Below are 13,129 nucleotides of genomic sequence, written 5' to 3'. Positions count from 1 at the left end.
CTCATGCTTCAAAATTGACATCATGTCCGCCGGCTGACCACCCTTAACAGCCTTGGCATCCACATTCCACGGCGGCTGCAACATCTGAGAATTCCTGCTCATTTATTTATGTTCTAATTTATTTATTTTCATTTATGAATCATTTCCTATAAAGCCACTCTCCAAAGCCAGCCTCGTCTCGGGCCGTTGAAAAGCAATCTTGCCTGGATGTGACTAAGCGGCTGACGTGTGAATTACTTGGGGCCAGATCATAGAATCATAGAATCATAGAATCCTAGAGTTGGAAGAGACCACAAGGGCCATCCAGTCCAACCCCCTGCCAAGCAGGAAACACCATCAAAGCATTCCTGACAGATGGCTGTCAAGCCTCTGATTAAAGACCTCCAAAGAAGGAGACTCCACCACACTCCTTGGTAGCAAATTCCACTGCCGAACAGCTCTTACTGTCAGGAAGTTCTTCCTAATGTTTAGGTGGAATCTTCTTTCTTGAAGTTTGAATCCATTGCTCCATGTCCGCTTCTCTGGAACAGCAGAAAACAACATTTCTCCCTCCTCCATATGACATCCTTTCATATATTTGAACATGGCTATCATATCACCCCTTAACCTTCTCTTCCCCAGGCTAAACATACCCAGCTCCCTAAGCCGTTCCTCATAAGGCATCGTTTCCAGGCCTTTGACCATTTTGGTTGCCCTCTTCTGGACACGTTCCAGCTTCTCAGTATCCTTCTAGATCACATGCCTCAAGGAGAGATCCCACAGCCGGCACATCCGCTGAGGCTGGGAGGGGAGAGGGAGCTCTTGGGATCACCAGTTGGACAGGGAGGAGCAGCTGGATCCCAGACCTGTATCTCTGGGGAGAGTGCAGCCCCAAAATGGTGGTGCGCTAACCCCAGAAGGAATAATATTCTCCGCCAACCAGACACTCACTTTCCCCCTTCTTGAATAGCAGCTCCCTGGTGCTGCAGGCCTCTGTTTTGCTTTGCAAGACTTAGTATCCCCTTCATGCTGCCTCTCTTGATATTTGCATGAAAATAGCGTTCAGCAGATTTAGCTTTTTGTAGCTGGAGCTCAGCATCAAAAAAACCAAGATCGTGGCCACTGGTCCCATCACCTTCTGGCAAATAGAAGGGGAAGAAATGGAGGCAGTGAGAGATTTTACTTTCTTGGGCTCCTTGATCACTGCAGATGGTGACAGCAGTCATGAAATTAAAAGACGCCTGCTTCTTGGGAGAAAAGCAATGACAAACCTAGACAGCATCTTAAAAAGCAGAGACATCACCTTGCCGACAAAGGTCCGTATAGTTAAAGCTATGGTTTTCCCAGTAGTGATGTATGGAAGTGAGAGCTGGACCATAAAGAAGAGCTGGACCATAAAGAAGGCTGATCGCCGAAGAATTGATGCTTTTGAATTATGGTGCTGGAGGAGACTCTTGAGAGTCCCATGGACTGCGAGAAGATCAAACCTATCCATTCTGAAGGAAATCAGCCCTGAGTGCTCCCTGGAAGGACAGATCGTGAAGCTGAGGCTCCAATACTTTGGCCACCTCATGAGAAGAGAAGACTCCCTAGAAAAGACCCTGATGTTGGGAAAGATGGAGGGCACAAGGAGAAGGGGACGACAGAGGACGAGATGGTTGGACAGTGCTCTCAAAGCTACGAACATGAGTTTGACCAAACTGCGGGAGGCAGTGCAAGACAGGAGTGCCTGGCGTGCTCTGGTCCATGGGGTCACGAAGAGTCGGACACGACTAAACAACTAAACAACAACAGCTGGAGTCAGTCCGGGCCCTCCTAGGCCAGGTGGAAAAAGACCAGCAAGGTAGGGAGCAGGTCTTCCGGAATTCGCTCCGGAAAAGCTGTGGGCCCTTGCCAGCCTTGGAGCTGTGCTCTGGCAGCCGCAGCGCCTCCCCTCTATCCGCACAGCAGCTGCTGGCAGGCTGTCGCCCTAGTGCAAGCATGTGCAACTCTATAGAGACTGCAATCTACTCCCAGTATAATGAAACTGGCAGTGATCTACCCATTGTCATTGACCAGAGTTGTTGAGCTTTTTTGGGGGGGAATGATTGCATAACATCGATCACCAAGCAGTCCACAACCCTCCCTCCTTTCCCCAATCGGATGCCGACAAAGGGGAAACCAGCTTTCAAAGCAGGGAAGGAGGCAACAGAGGTTAATAGCGGCGGGGGCAAGGCGCGTTGCGATCGCTCAGGAGAAACACTGCTATCGTTTTTATAACTTCCGCGATTGACCTGCAGCACCCCGGCAATCTCTGGCCACCCAGTAGTGGTATTTAACTCCAAATGAGCCAAAGTGTATAAAACTAAGCCAAGTATGTGTTGGAAGTGCAAAATGATAGAAGGAACTTTCTTTCCTATGTGGTGGCCTTGCAAGAAAAGAAGCAGCAGCAGCTAAGGGCTATTGGGAAATGATATATTAATGAGATTAAAAAGATTTTTCAGTTGATGATTCCCAAGAAACCTGAAGCTTTTCTTTTAGGAATTATAGATAATGATGAGCTGATTAACTTATTTATGTCTACAATGACAGCAGCACAAATGTTGTAAGCCCAAAGATAGGACGAAGGAGACTTTCCAGCAAGAGAAGATTGGCTTTTGAAAATGATGGAGTATGTAGAACTGTCAAGAGTTAACAGAGTTCAGAGACCCAAATGAGGAAAAATTCCTAGAGGACTGGAGACCTTTTATTGAGTATTTAAATAGCTATTATAGCAAGATGAAAGCGCGAGTAGGACTTGAAATATGAGCTACAGTGTGAATCATTACGACAAATAGGTTAATTTGAATATATTGAATAGTATAGGCGGACGCGGGTGGCGCTGTGGGTTAAACCACAGAGCCTAGGGCTTGCCAATCAGAAGGTCGGCGGTTCAAATCCCCGCGACGGGGTGAGCTCCTGTCGCTCAGTCCTGCTCCTGCCAACCAAGCAGTTCAAGGGTGAGTAGATCCTGGCTGGTCCAGAGAAGAGGGGGGGACTTTATAATAATAATAATTTATTATTTATACCCCGCCCATCTGGCTGGGCTTCCCCAGCCACTCTGGGCGGCTTTCAACAGAAAAATAAAACACAGTAATCTATTAAACATGAAAAGCCTCCCTGAACAGGGCTGCCTTCAGATGTCTTCTAAAAGTCTGGTAGTTGTTTTCCTCCTCGACATCTGTTGGGAGGGCGTTCCACAGGGCAGGCGCCACCACCGAGAAGGCCCTCTGCCTAGTTCCCTGCAACTTGGCTTCTCGCAACGAGGGAACTGCCAGAAGGCCCTCGGTGCTGGACCTCAGTGTCCGGGCAGAATGATGGAGGTGGAGACGCTCCTTCAGCTTTGTTCTCTGTGTCTGTCTCACACACAGTGGAGACCCCTGACTCCATGTTCCTCTCTCTGTGTTGCAGCATCACCCCCAAGGATCTGAAGGCCATGTTGCCCCAGGTCAACTACCGCGTGCCAAACATGAGATTCCTCCGGGACAAGCTTCTGGTAAGGAAAACCCTCTCCTCTTTTTCCTTCTCACGCTGGTCTCGGCAATGAGGGGGGGTCTGCTAAAAAGGAAACTGATGGAGAAAGTCAGGTCTGCTTGGGGATATTCCAAACCACAATGACAGGAGCTCAGCTAAAATCTGGAAAGGTCAAGAGGATGCCAGCATGCCTAATGAGCCGAGTCAATGAAGCTTTTAGGCAGAAGAAGGCTTCCTTCTGAAAATGGAAGTCTGGTTTAAATAAGGAGAGCAAAAAGGGAACACAAAACTTTGGTAAAAAGCAATTGCACTGGGCATGCAAGGCAGGCAGCACTCAACAGTGTTGGGATCGGGGCCAGTAACATAGGGTCCCACTCCTTCCAGGCTGACTCTGTGCATTTAGCCAACCTAAAAGGCTCCAGGATTACATTACCTGAGATGCAAGGACTGGGGGCGGGGGGGGGGGCTGATCCGAGCAGAGTCAAAGCAAGTCTCATTAACCCTTTCCCTTTTTGTCCTCTGCCCACACAGGAGGTCGAAGTCCGGAATGAAATCACCTTCAGCCACTTCACACACTTCTATAAAAACCTGATGTTTGATGCGCAGAAATCGGTAAGGACATTTACGGCACGCTGTTTTTAGTTCTGTTGAGTTGCTGTAGAGTTTTTATTGACCAGCTTTAAAAAAGAGAGTAAAAGTTCTTTTGGGGGGCGGTTCCTTTTATTGTGATAGTTGCAGGGTTTTCTCACACTTCTTAGAAAACCAGCCTAATAATAATAATAATAAAGGCTCCCTTCCCCCTAAACTCCTCATAGCACCCTCAGCCTCATATGTGGCTGGTATGCATATCGTTTTCTTTGTTCAGCTCCGTATTCCTTCGCTCATGCAAAACTACTTGGCCAAAACATCTCCCTTTCACACCTCTGGTGATGGTTTGCCGTTAACTGGGATGCTGCTTAAAAATCTGTCCTTAAAGCGTTAACCAACCGTTGGTCCTCGGTCTTGGTTAAAGTTTGCCACCCTGTCCTCTTTTTATGCATTGTCTGAATTTGAAATGGCAAAAAAATAAAACGTACAAACGTTTGCAGCCTTGCCTGTGTCCTGATTGCGTTGCTGATGGCTGTGTCGCTTCTTTGCGTTTCAGATAATTGAGCAGCTGGAGTTGTCCTTCCCCTTGCGGTAAGTAGGAAGCTCCCCGAGGCCGAGATCGCTCACTTCCTGTCTCTTGGCCTAAGTCTCCATGTGTTCGTTGAAACGAAAAGAGAAGCACAGATCAGGAAGGGGGTTGGCAGGTTTGATGATCTGCCTCCCCTCCCGCCAGCCTGGTGCCCGCCAGATTTTCTGGACTACAACTCCCATCAAAACGCAGCATCGTAGGTCCATGCTGCCTGGGGCTGGTAAAACACCCCCAAACTTCTGGAGGGCACCAGGTTGGAGAAGGCTGTTAGAAAGAAGCTGGAAAGATGATGAAAACTTCTTTGAAACACAAGATCTGGATAAAACCAAGGGCAGTCCCTTTCTGGGACGCCACATTTAAATTCTTCCTTGGTCTCCTTGCTGGCCGTAGGAGGACCAATTTGGCCAGTTAGCCCTGAGTGATCATTCGATGTCTACTGACTGGGTTCCCCCCCCCCCCATGACCCCTGAATGTTTCAATTTTATTGATATTGATGCTGCATTTTATGTTGTATTTTATGTTGTTTTTATGTCACATTTTAATCAATGTTGTATATTTGATATTAGCCGCCCTGAGCCCAGTTTTTAAACTGGCAAGGGCGGGGTATAAATAAAAATTTATTATTATTATTATTATTATTATTATTATTATTATTAGTCCTTCCAGCCTAGGATCTACTTTCCCAAAGTGGTTAACCCAGAAACATAAGTGCAACAGCAGCACTCTCCTTGTGAGTCCCAGTAACCGGTATTTGGTGGTATACTGCTTCTGCACAAGGAGGTTCTATATATGAGCAAGAGTAACCTCAAGGGATTTGTCTAATTTTCTGGAAAGCCATTTAAGATAAAGGCATGGGTTCCATGTGGTGGAGTCTCCTACTTTGGAGGTCTTTAAGCAGAGGCTTGACAGCCATATGTCAAGAATGCTTTGATGGTGTTTCCTGCTTGGCAGGGAGTTGGACTGGATGGCCCTTGTGGTCTCTTCCAACTCTATGATTTTTTGATTCAAAGTCAGGCCAAACGAACTGGATATAATGTCCTGGACAGCTAATGCCTGGGTCCCTCTGCTCTAGTTTTCTCACCTTTGGAACAGGCACACACTTCACAAAATGTCCTGTGCATGGGTTTTTGGTTTTTTTGTGGCTGGGTTTATGGGGCATCGCCAGGTGGATTTTTGTGGCCACTCTCTTTCTCTCTCCGACACTTTCCCTAGCAACGTGGACCGGCCAGAACTCTGCCAGATCATGCTGTACGACTTCCAGAAGTTCCTGCAATATGACCAGAAGGTATTTGCAAAGCGTTCAGTTAATTCTGCGGAGGAAGGTTGGGCCTGGGAGAGCCTCTCCTGCTCAGAGTAGCACGCCAGAGAAAGATCCGCTTGTCCCATGAAAGTAACCGATTAACCGGCTTTCCTTGGTAACTGACAGCCAGTTGGAGACCTTTTTGCAGGGAGCAGTAAATCAGCCAACCGCCTTGTGCTCTCGCAGTGTGAAAGCAGCTAACATCATGGCGATGCTGGCTGGAGTTGATGGGAAATATAGTCCAAAACAGCTGGAGTGGCACCTGCTTGGAGAAGGCTGTGCTCTGCCAGTTGGGTCCTCTCTGTTGCCTTGCAACGAAGGTTGGATTTCTCCAGTTAAAGCCATCACAAGGATTTGTTTTCAGCCTGGAGAGATTTAACCCAGAGTCAGTCTGTCCCTCTGCTGAGCTCTGATGCAGTTCTTACTTACCTTTTTAGTTATTATTTTTTATAGTTATTTATTGACATTTATTCAAAGACGTACAGAAATGCAGTACATACCCATTGCAAAGTATCTTTTTTATAATATACTGAAATTAAGCAGCTACTTAATATAAGAAAGAGCAAGGGCAGAAAGGAGAGAAAGAAATAGCTAAAGAGAGAGAGAGAGAGCACCAAAGAGGAGAAAGAGAGAGAAGAGGAAAAAAAGATTAAATAAAGATAAATAAAGATAAAAGGCTGTCTTTTCCAGCTCTCTGTTCTGCAGCCAGGTAACAGCCCCAACCATTCCATCTTCTATAAACTAGTATATTTTTCAATCTTCAGATCCAGGTTTTACAAGTTCGTTTTCTCTTTCACGCCAAAATCATTACTGAACATTTGTTAATTTCTTACGGACTTTTTGCATGAAAGAAGTGCTTGTTCCTTACAACGCTCCCCTCCTTACCTTTCCCTCCAGGAGCTGTGGGCGAGTGACATTGCCAAAGTCCGGGAGTTCATGTGCAACTACCTCCGGGATCCCTTCAGCGACATGGCGGAGCCCTTCTTCCAGCTGGACGAGGTGGGTGGCACCGGCCCCCTGGGCACCTTCTCCTCCCCTCCTCACCCTGTGGGGCACCAGAAGTCAGCTCACCATAGAGCACGCCCTGCCAGCTTCCATTCTGTGGACGCCAACCACAGAAAGCGCACTTCAGTGTCTTCCAATTAACTCCAAGGCATTGAGCTTCCATGAGCTGACAGGAGAACCCCATGGAAGGAGGAACAACTTTAATTGATCTGCTCTTCTCCTTGCAACCCTCTGTGCCCCTGTAAAGGGTTGTGGGACTAGGAGGAAGATGGCACAGGGGATTGCAGGGAGACTTGGCAAACATTCCCCTCCCCCCCCTTAACCTACAGCGGGAAGGTAAACGGCGTTTCCATGTGCTGCTCTGGTTTACCAGAAGCGACTTTGTCATGCTGGCCACATGACCTGGAAGCTATACGCCGGCTCTCTCGGCCAATAATGCGAGATGAGTGCGCAACCCCAGAGTCGGTCACGACTAGACCTAATGGTCAGGGATCCCTTTACCTTTAATTAATTAATTATTAGTGGAAAGAAGGACCCCATGTAAATGAGGACCTTGCACCTGACTCCAGCCAAACCACACCTGCGGTGCTCACCTACTTCTGGGAGTCTTCCTTATCCCATTCCCTAGCTGACCTCTAACTGGTTCCTCCCTCCCCTCGGCTCCCTGCAGTTCCTGACGTTCCTGTTCTCCAAAGAAAACATGGCCATGGACTCCAGGTTCGACCGAGTGGTGCCGGAAGAAATGAACTACCCCTTGACTCAGTACTGGATCTCGTCCTCCCACAACACGTAAGAGCTTCCCTGGGCCCAACCCAGCTACAATGGCACAGCTGGCAGGGCCCCTGGGTCTTACAAGGGAACCATAGAATCACAGAATTGTAGAGCTGGAAGGGACCCCCAAGGGGCATCTAGTCCAACCCCCTGCAATGCAGGAATCGCAGCTTTAAAAAAATCCCTGACAGATGGCAAGCAGAAAACAAGCAAATTCCACTGCCGAACAGCTCTTACTGTCAGGATGTTCTTTCTAATGTTTAGAAGATTCCACCTAAACATTAGAAAGAACTTCCTGACAGTAAGAGCTGTTCGGCAGTGGATTTTGCTACCAAGGAGTGTGGTGGAGTCTCCTTCTTTGGAGGTCTTCAAGCAGAGGCTTGACAGGCATATGTCAAGAATGCTTTGATGGTGTTTCCTGCTCGGCAGGGGGTTGGACTGGATGGCCCTTGTGGTCTCTTCCAACTCTACGATTCTATGATTCTATGGCCATCCAACCTCTGTTGAAAAACCTCCAATGAAGGAGAGTGCAGCACCTTCACGGGGAGTCCGTTCTACTGCTGAACATCTCTTATCCTCAGAAATTTCTTCCTGCTGTTTAGTCGGAATCTCCTTTCTCGTCCTTTGAATCCATTTGTTCAGGTCCTCCCCTCTGGAGCAGCAGAAAACAAGCTTGCTCCCTCTCCCATGTGACGGCCCTTGAGATTTTTGAACAGGGCTGTCTTGTCACCTGTCCATCTCCTCTTCTCTGGGCTTAAATCACATTCAAAATTAAGTCACGCTGAATGAACTGGGGCCCATCATCCCTAGCAGTGCAGCCTTTTGTCACATCCTCAAATCCAGGGAGATGCTTGGTTGAAGTCGTCCCATGGATGGAATCGCCGGATGGGAAGGGGCGGGCTTTTCCAATCAATACTATCCCACCCATTTGATCTCAGCTGGATTGTTTTGTCTCCTGCTGTGTGTCTGGGTCACCTGGCTCTGTGCATCGCTCAATCACTCACTCGTAGCATTCAGGATCTTTCGCAAGCCACAAGGCTTGCAGGAAGCGAAACCCCAGCCCCCCCCTTCTAGGCTTCTCACAGGTGTCTCTGCCTCTTATACAGGTATCTCACAGGGGACCAGTTCTCCAGCGAATCCTCTCTGGAAGCTTATTCGCGCTGCCTCCGGATGGGGTGCCGCTGCATAGAACGTGAGTCTGACTTTTGGGGTTCTTGGACCCGTTTGGCTTCCGCATGCAAGTTGCTGCAAACCGCAAGTTGAGAGGGTTGCTCTTGGGCTTGAATCCTGATTGTGGGTTTCCAATTGCGGGCACTTGGTTGGCCACTGCAAGAACAGGATGCTGGACTCGACAAGCCGGCGGCCTGATCCTGCAGGCTCTAATGTTCTTAATTTGTTGGAGCATTTGTACCCCATGTTTCGGCCAAATGGACTCCGAGAGTGCCTTGCGTAGAGTCAATTAAAACAAGACATCTTAGCCAGTGGCTCGTAGCACTTGCTTTTCCAGCCAGTGGGCAAAAAGGGATTTTGCAAACCAGTCCTGGTCTGTGGCTTTCTGTGCCATGTTATCTTTCCATCTCGTAGCTCAGAAGCAAGCAGACTGGGATTTATATCTTATCCAGGCCTGACAGCTGCTACAGCCTAGGAAGTTAGGCTGTTAAGTGAGAGCTCTCCTGAGCATGCACAGAGTTATTTTCTGTAAGCACTGACTAACCTCAGCTCACTCTCTCATATCTGATATTGAAGGGCAGTGATTCCAGCAGGATTCAGATGTGCCTTGCTGCTCTTTGCCCCCCCCCAAAAAAGGAGAGAGACAAACAGATGCCTTAAGTGTGTGTGTGTGTGTGTGTGCGCGCATACATTTGTGTGAGTGTGTGCCTGTAGCAAAGGGCCGGGCAATCTATACATCATTATTATGGTTGTTACCGGATTGAAGAAATCCTGGCCAATGCGTTGTGTGAATTGGGAAGTCAATCAAATAATTAATTGATTACGTTTTGCATCTGAGTATAGACCAACCTTCTCCAACCTGATGCCAGTCAGAAATTTTGGACTACAATGATGAGAATCCATAATAATTCTGGAGCATGAAGCATAGAAAGGGGGAAGCTTCTTTTAAGATGACACTGGGCACTTGCAGTTTTTAATAAGCACTGGTGTTAAAGATAGAGAGATATAAAACCTTCCTGGTTGATGAAAAAGAAATTCCATCTCAATGAAAAGGGCAATTAACCTACTGTATATGCTGGCGTATAAGGCGACTGGGCGTATAAGACGACCCCTTACTTTTCAAGTTAAAATATAGAATTTGGGATGTACTCCAGCCCTTTTTTGGCGGGGAGGGGAGGGGAGGCTGTCTTCTCCAGCACTCAAGTCTGCAGCCGGGGAAATGGTGGTTTGTTTGTTTGCTTGCTTGCTTAGTTATTGAGAGGGGGAAAGAAGCCAGAGAGAGGAGAGATAGAGAAGCAGAGACATCGATCAAAAGGAGGGAGAGGGAGAGGGAGAGGGAGGCAGAGACATCGAGCAAAAGGGGGGGAAAGAAACCATAGAGAGGATAGCGATAGAGGGGCAGAGACATCGGAGGCTCACACAGCCAGCGAAAGACGCTGAGCAGCAGTGAAAGAGAGCGGAGAGAGAGACGGAGAGATCCCTTTGCTTTGCGCTGACAAAAAGAGAAGAGGCAGCAGCTTGACACCAATGAAATACACAAAACTGTATCTCTGCGCTGATCCAGGTCACAAAGCCATGAGGGAGCCATTCTCCCTGGCGGGGAGCAGTCCCCTCCCGAGCGCGCTTCTTTGCGTTCATATGGTCACTGCATACAGTGGGGATGCGGCCGTTTTTGAGCTCCCCCCACCGTATGCGGTGACTGCAGATTCTTGGACCCGGCGTATAAGACGGGCCCCCAACTTTTGAAAAAAATTTCCTGGGTTCAAAAGCTGTCTAATACGCCAGTATATACGGTAATAACTAATTCAGTACCAAACCCTCTTCACCCACAGTGGACTGTTGGGATGGTCCGGATGACTTGCCAATCATCTACCACGGCCACACACTCACCTCCAAAATCAAATTCTTGGACGTGCTGCACACCATCAAGGAACACGCTTTCGTCACCTCCGAGTAAGTGATGCTCCCCCTCCTCTCAGCCCTTTACTCTGCCTTCTCTTTCCTAAGAGTGTTTGGTGCCTGCTCCCCGTGACTCTGGGAAAAATTGCTTGTGCAAAACTATTTCCCGGGAGCTCGGGGGAAATTGGAATCAGTGATGAAACCCCGGAGGGTATTTTTCGCTGATCTAAAGGCATATCCCGAGAGAAGCTTCCTGTGTTGTGTTGCTTGTGCGGGAGTGTGGAAACTCAGCACTACGGGAGTCTCAGAAACTCAGGGGCTTTCCTCTTGCACTGTGCCATCGGAGCAATTGCGTTGTGTGTGTTCAGCATACGAACCCGTGAAACCACCTGGCGTTGCTTCAGGCTGTCGGATTGGGGCAGGGGCCTGTCCTCTCGGGGGTCGGGGACAGGGCTGTGCCGATGATGGCAAGTCGCAGGTGTCTCGGGGTGCACCTGGGTGAGGCCAGCCTGCCTTTTCTCTAGGTTCCCCGTCATCCTCTCCATCGAGGACCACTGCAGCATCGTGCAGCAGAGGAACATGGCTGCGCACTTCAAGAAGGTCTTTGGGGACATGCTGCTTACCAAACCGGTGGACGTCAATGCGGACCAGCTGCCCTCACCTGCCCAGCTCAAGAAGAAGATCCTCATCAAGGTAGCAGGATTCTTACCTGCCCTTTATTCCGAGCTGAACCTTTAGTTCATCTATAGCTCACACTTGTCTACACTGACACACACTCTCTCTCTCTGCATGCAAGGCAGATGTTCTGCCCTCACCTACGGCCCTTCTTGAAGAAATGCAGGGCCGGCCGTACGTGCAGGCTGGTTGGCGCTGGGCACCATGGTGCCGACCCGCCAGGAGGGCACCGTGAGCTGTGCCCACCCGCTGGCCGGCCGGTCCGCCGCACAGCTGCGCCGGCGGCAGCTGCGCCTGCCTGCCTGCCCGCCCGCCGCGCAGCTGCGCCTGTGGCAGCCGCACAGTGCGTGGTGCCCACCTGCCCACCGCGCTGGGAAACACGGCGGGAAGGCGCCGGAAGGATCCGACGCACCACGGCGCCAGGGGCGCTTAAGATGGCACTGAAGAAATGCCTTGTGTTCTCTCTTTCCTCCCGGTCCCCTGACGTCCCCCACAAATTAAATGACATTGCACAGCGTTCAGGCCATGTTGCACCTTGTTTGTGACCTAAGTTTCCTCTTCTCCTTTGTGGCACCCGTGCGCGTTCAGGGGTGAAGTCACACCACTGGGTTCCCAGCACCTATGTGCCCTCCCTGGGGTGCAAGCCTGGGCAATGTGTCTGGAGGAGGTCCTGGGGTGTCCAGATGTCAAGACCCTCCCTCAGCCTGGCAAGATGTTTGGCACCAGCTTGTCTGTTGGGGCTGTCGGAAGGAGACATACAAGGCGCCATTCAACCGTCTTAGGGACTTCACTCCAGATTTGTGTAGGGTTTACACCAGGGGTCAGCAAACGTTTTCAGCAGGGGGCCGGTCCACTGTCCCTCAGACCTTGTGGGGCTATATTTGGGGGGGAAATATGAACAAATTCCTATGCCCCACAAATAACCCAGAGATGCATTTTAAATAAAAGGACACATAAGGGGTGATATGATAGCCATGTTCAAATGTATGGAAGGATGTCATATGGAGGAGGGAGAAAGGTTGTTTTCTGCTGCTCCAGAGAAGCGGACACGGAGCAATGGATTCAAACTTCAAGAAAGAAGATTCCACCTAAACATTAGGAAGAACTTCCTGACAGTAAGAGCTGTTCGGCAGTGGAATTTGCTACCAAGGAGTGTGGTGGAGTCTCCTTCTTTGGAGGTCTTTAAGCAGAGGCTTGACAGCCATCTGTCAGGAATGCTTTGATGGTGTTTCCTGCTTGGCAGGGGGTTGGACTGGATGGCCCTTGTGGTCTCTTCCAACTCTATGATTCTATGATTCTATGTAAAAACACCAGGCAGGCCCCACAAATAACCCAGAGATGCATTTTAAATAAAAGGACACATTCTACTCATGTAAAAACATGCTCATTCCCGGACTGTTCGCAGACCGCATTGAGAAGGCAATTGGGCCGCATCCGGCCCCCGGGCCTTAGTTTGGGGAACCCCTGGTTTACACCTTAGCCTTTTCTTCTCCTGAACGTATCCCACAAGCTAGCAGAGGTTTAGGATCAGACTTCTCCTCCTACATTGTTGAACCCCAATAATACATAATCCTTCTCCTAGGTTGATGAGCCCCAATAATACGTTATGCATCTAAGACCCTCATGTTCCTTGCTAGCAACTAAACCATGTACCTGCTGCT

The 13,129-nt window shown here is 49.1% G+C and overlaps 1 protein-coding gene across 1 annotated transcript in view; it reads left to right on the top strand.

The window, feature by feature from the left end:
• Window positions 1–13,129, top strand: part of LOC118089856 (1-phosphatidylinositol 4,5-bisphosphate phosphodiesterase gamma-1) — a 72,570-nt gene that overhangs the window by 33,328 nt on the left and 26,113 nt on the right. The window contains exons 4-12 of the mRNA XM_035124907.3: window positions 3,409–3,493; window positions 4,003–4,083; window positions 4,616–4,650; window positions 5,861–5,933; window positions 6,846–6,947; window positions 7,624–7,742; window positions 8,831–8,916; window positions 10,727–10,847; window positions 11,318–11,486. Coding sequence (XP_034980798.2) covers window positions 3,409–3,493; window positions 4,003–4,083; window positions 4,616–4,650; window positions 5,861–5,933; window positions 6,846–6,947; window positions 7,624–7,742; window positions 8,831–8,916; window positions 10,727–10,847; window positions 11,318–11,486 — 871 coding nt within the window. The remainder of the gene's footprint in view (window positions 1–3,408; window positions 3,494–4,002; window positions 4,084–4,615; window positions 4,651–5,860; window positions 5,934–6,845; window positions 6,948–7,623; window positions 7,743–8,830; window positions 8,917–10,726; window positions 10,848–11,317; window positions 11,487–13,129) is intronic.

This window comes from Zootoca vivipara, chromosome 8 (assembly GCF_965207765.1).
Source record: "Zootoca vivipara chromosome 8, rZooViv2.hap1.1, whole genome shotgun sequence".
Taxonomy (NCBI): domain Eukaryota; kingdom Metazoa; phylum Chordata; class Lepidosauria; order Squamata; family Lacertidae; genus Zootoca; species Zootoca vivipara.
This window is presented reverse-complemented; position numbering and strand designations above follow the sequence as displayed.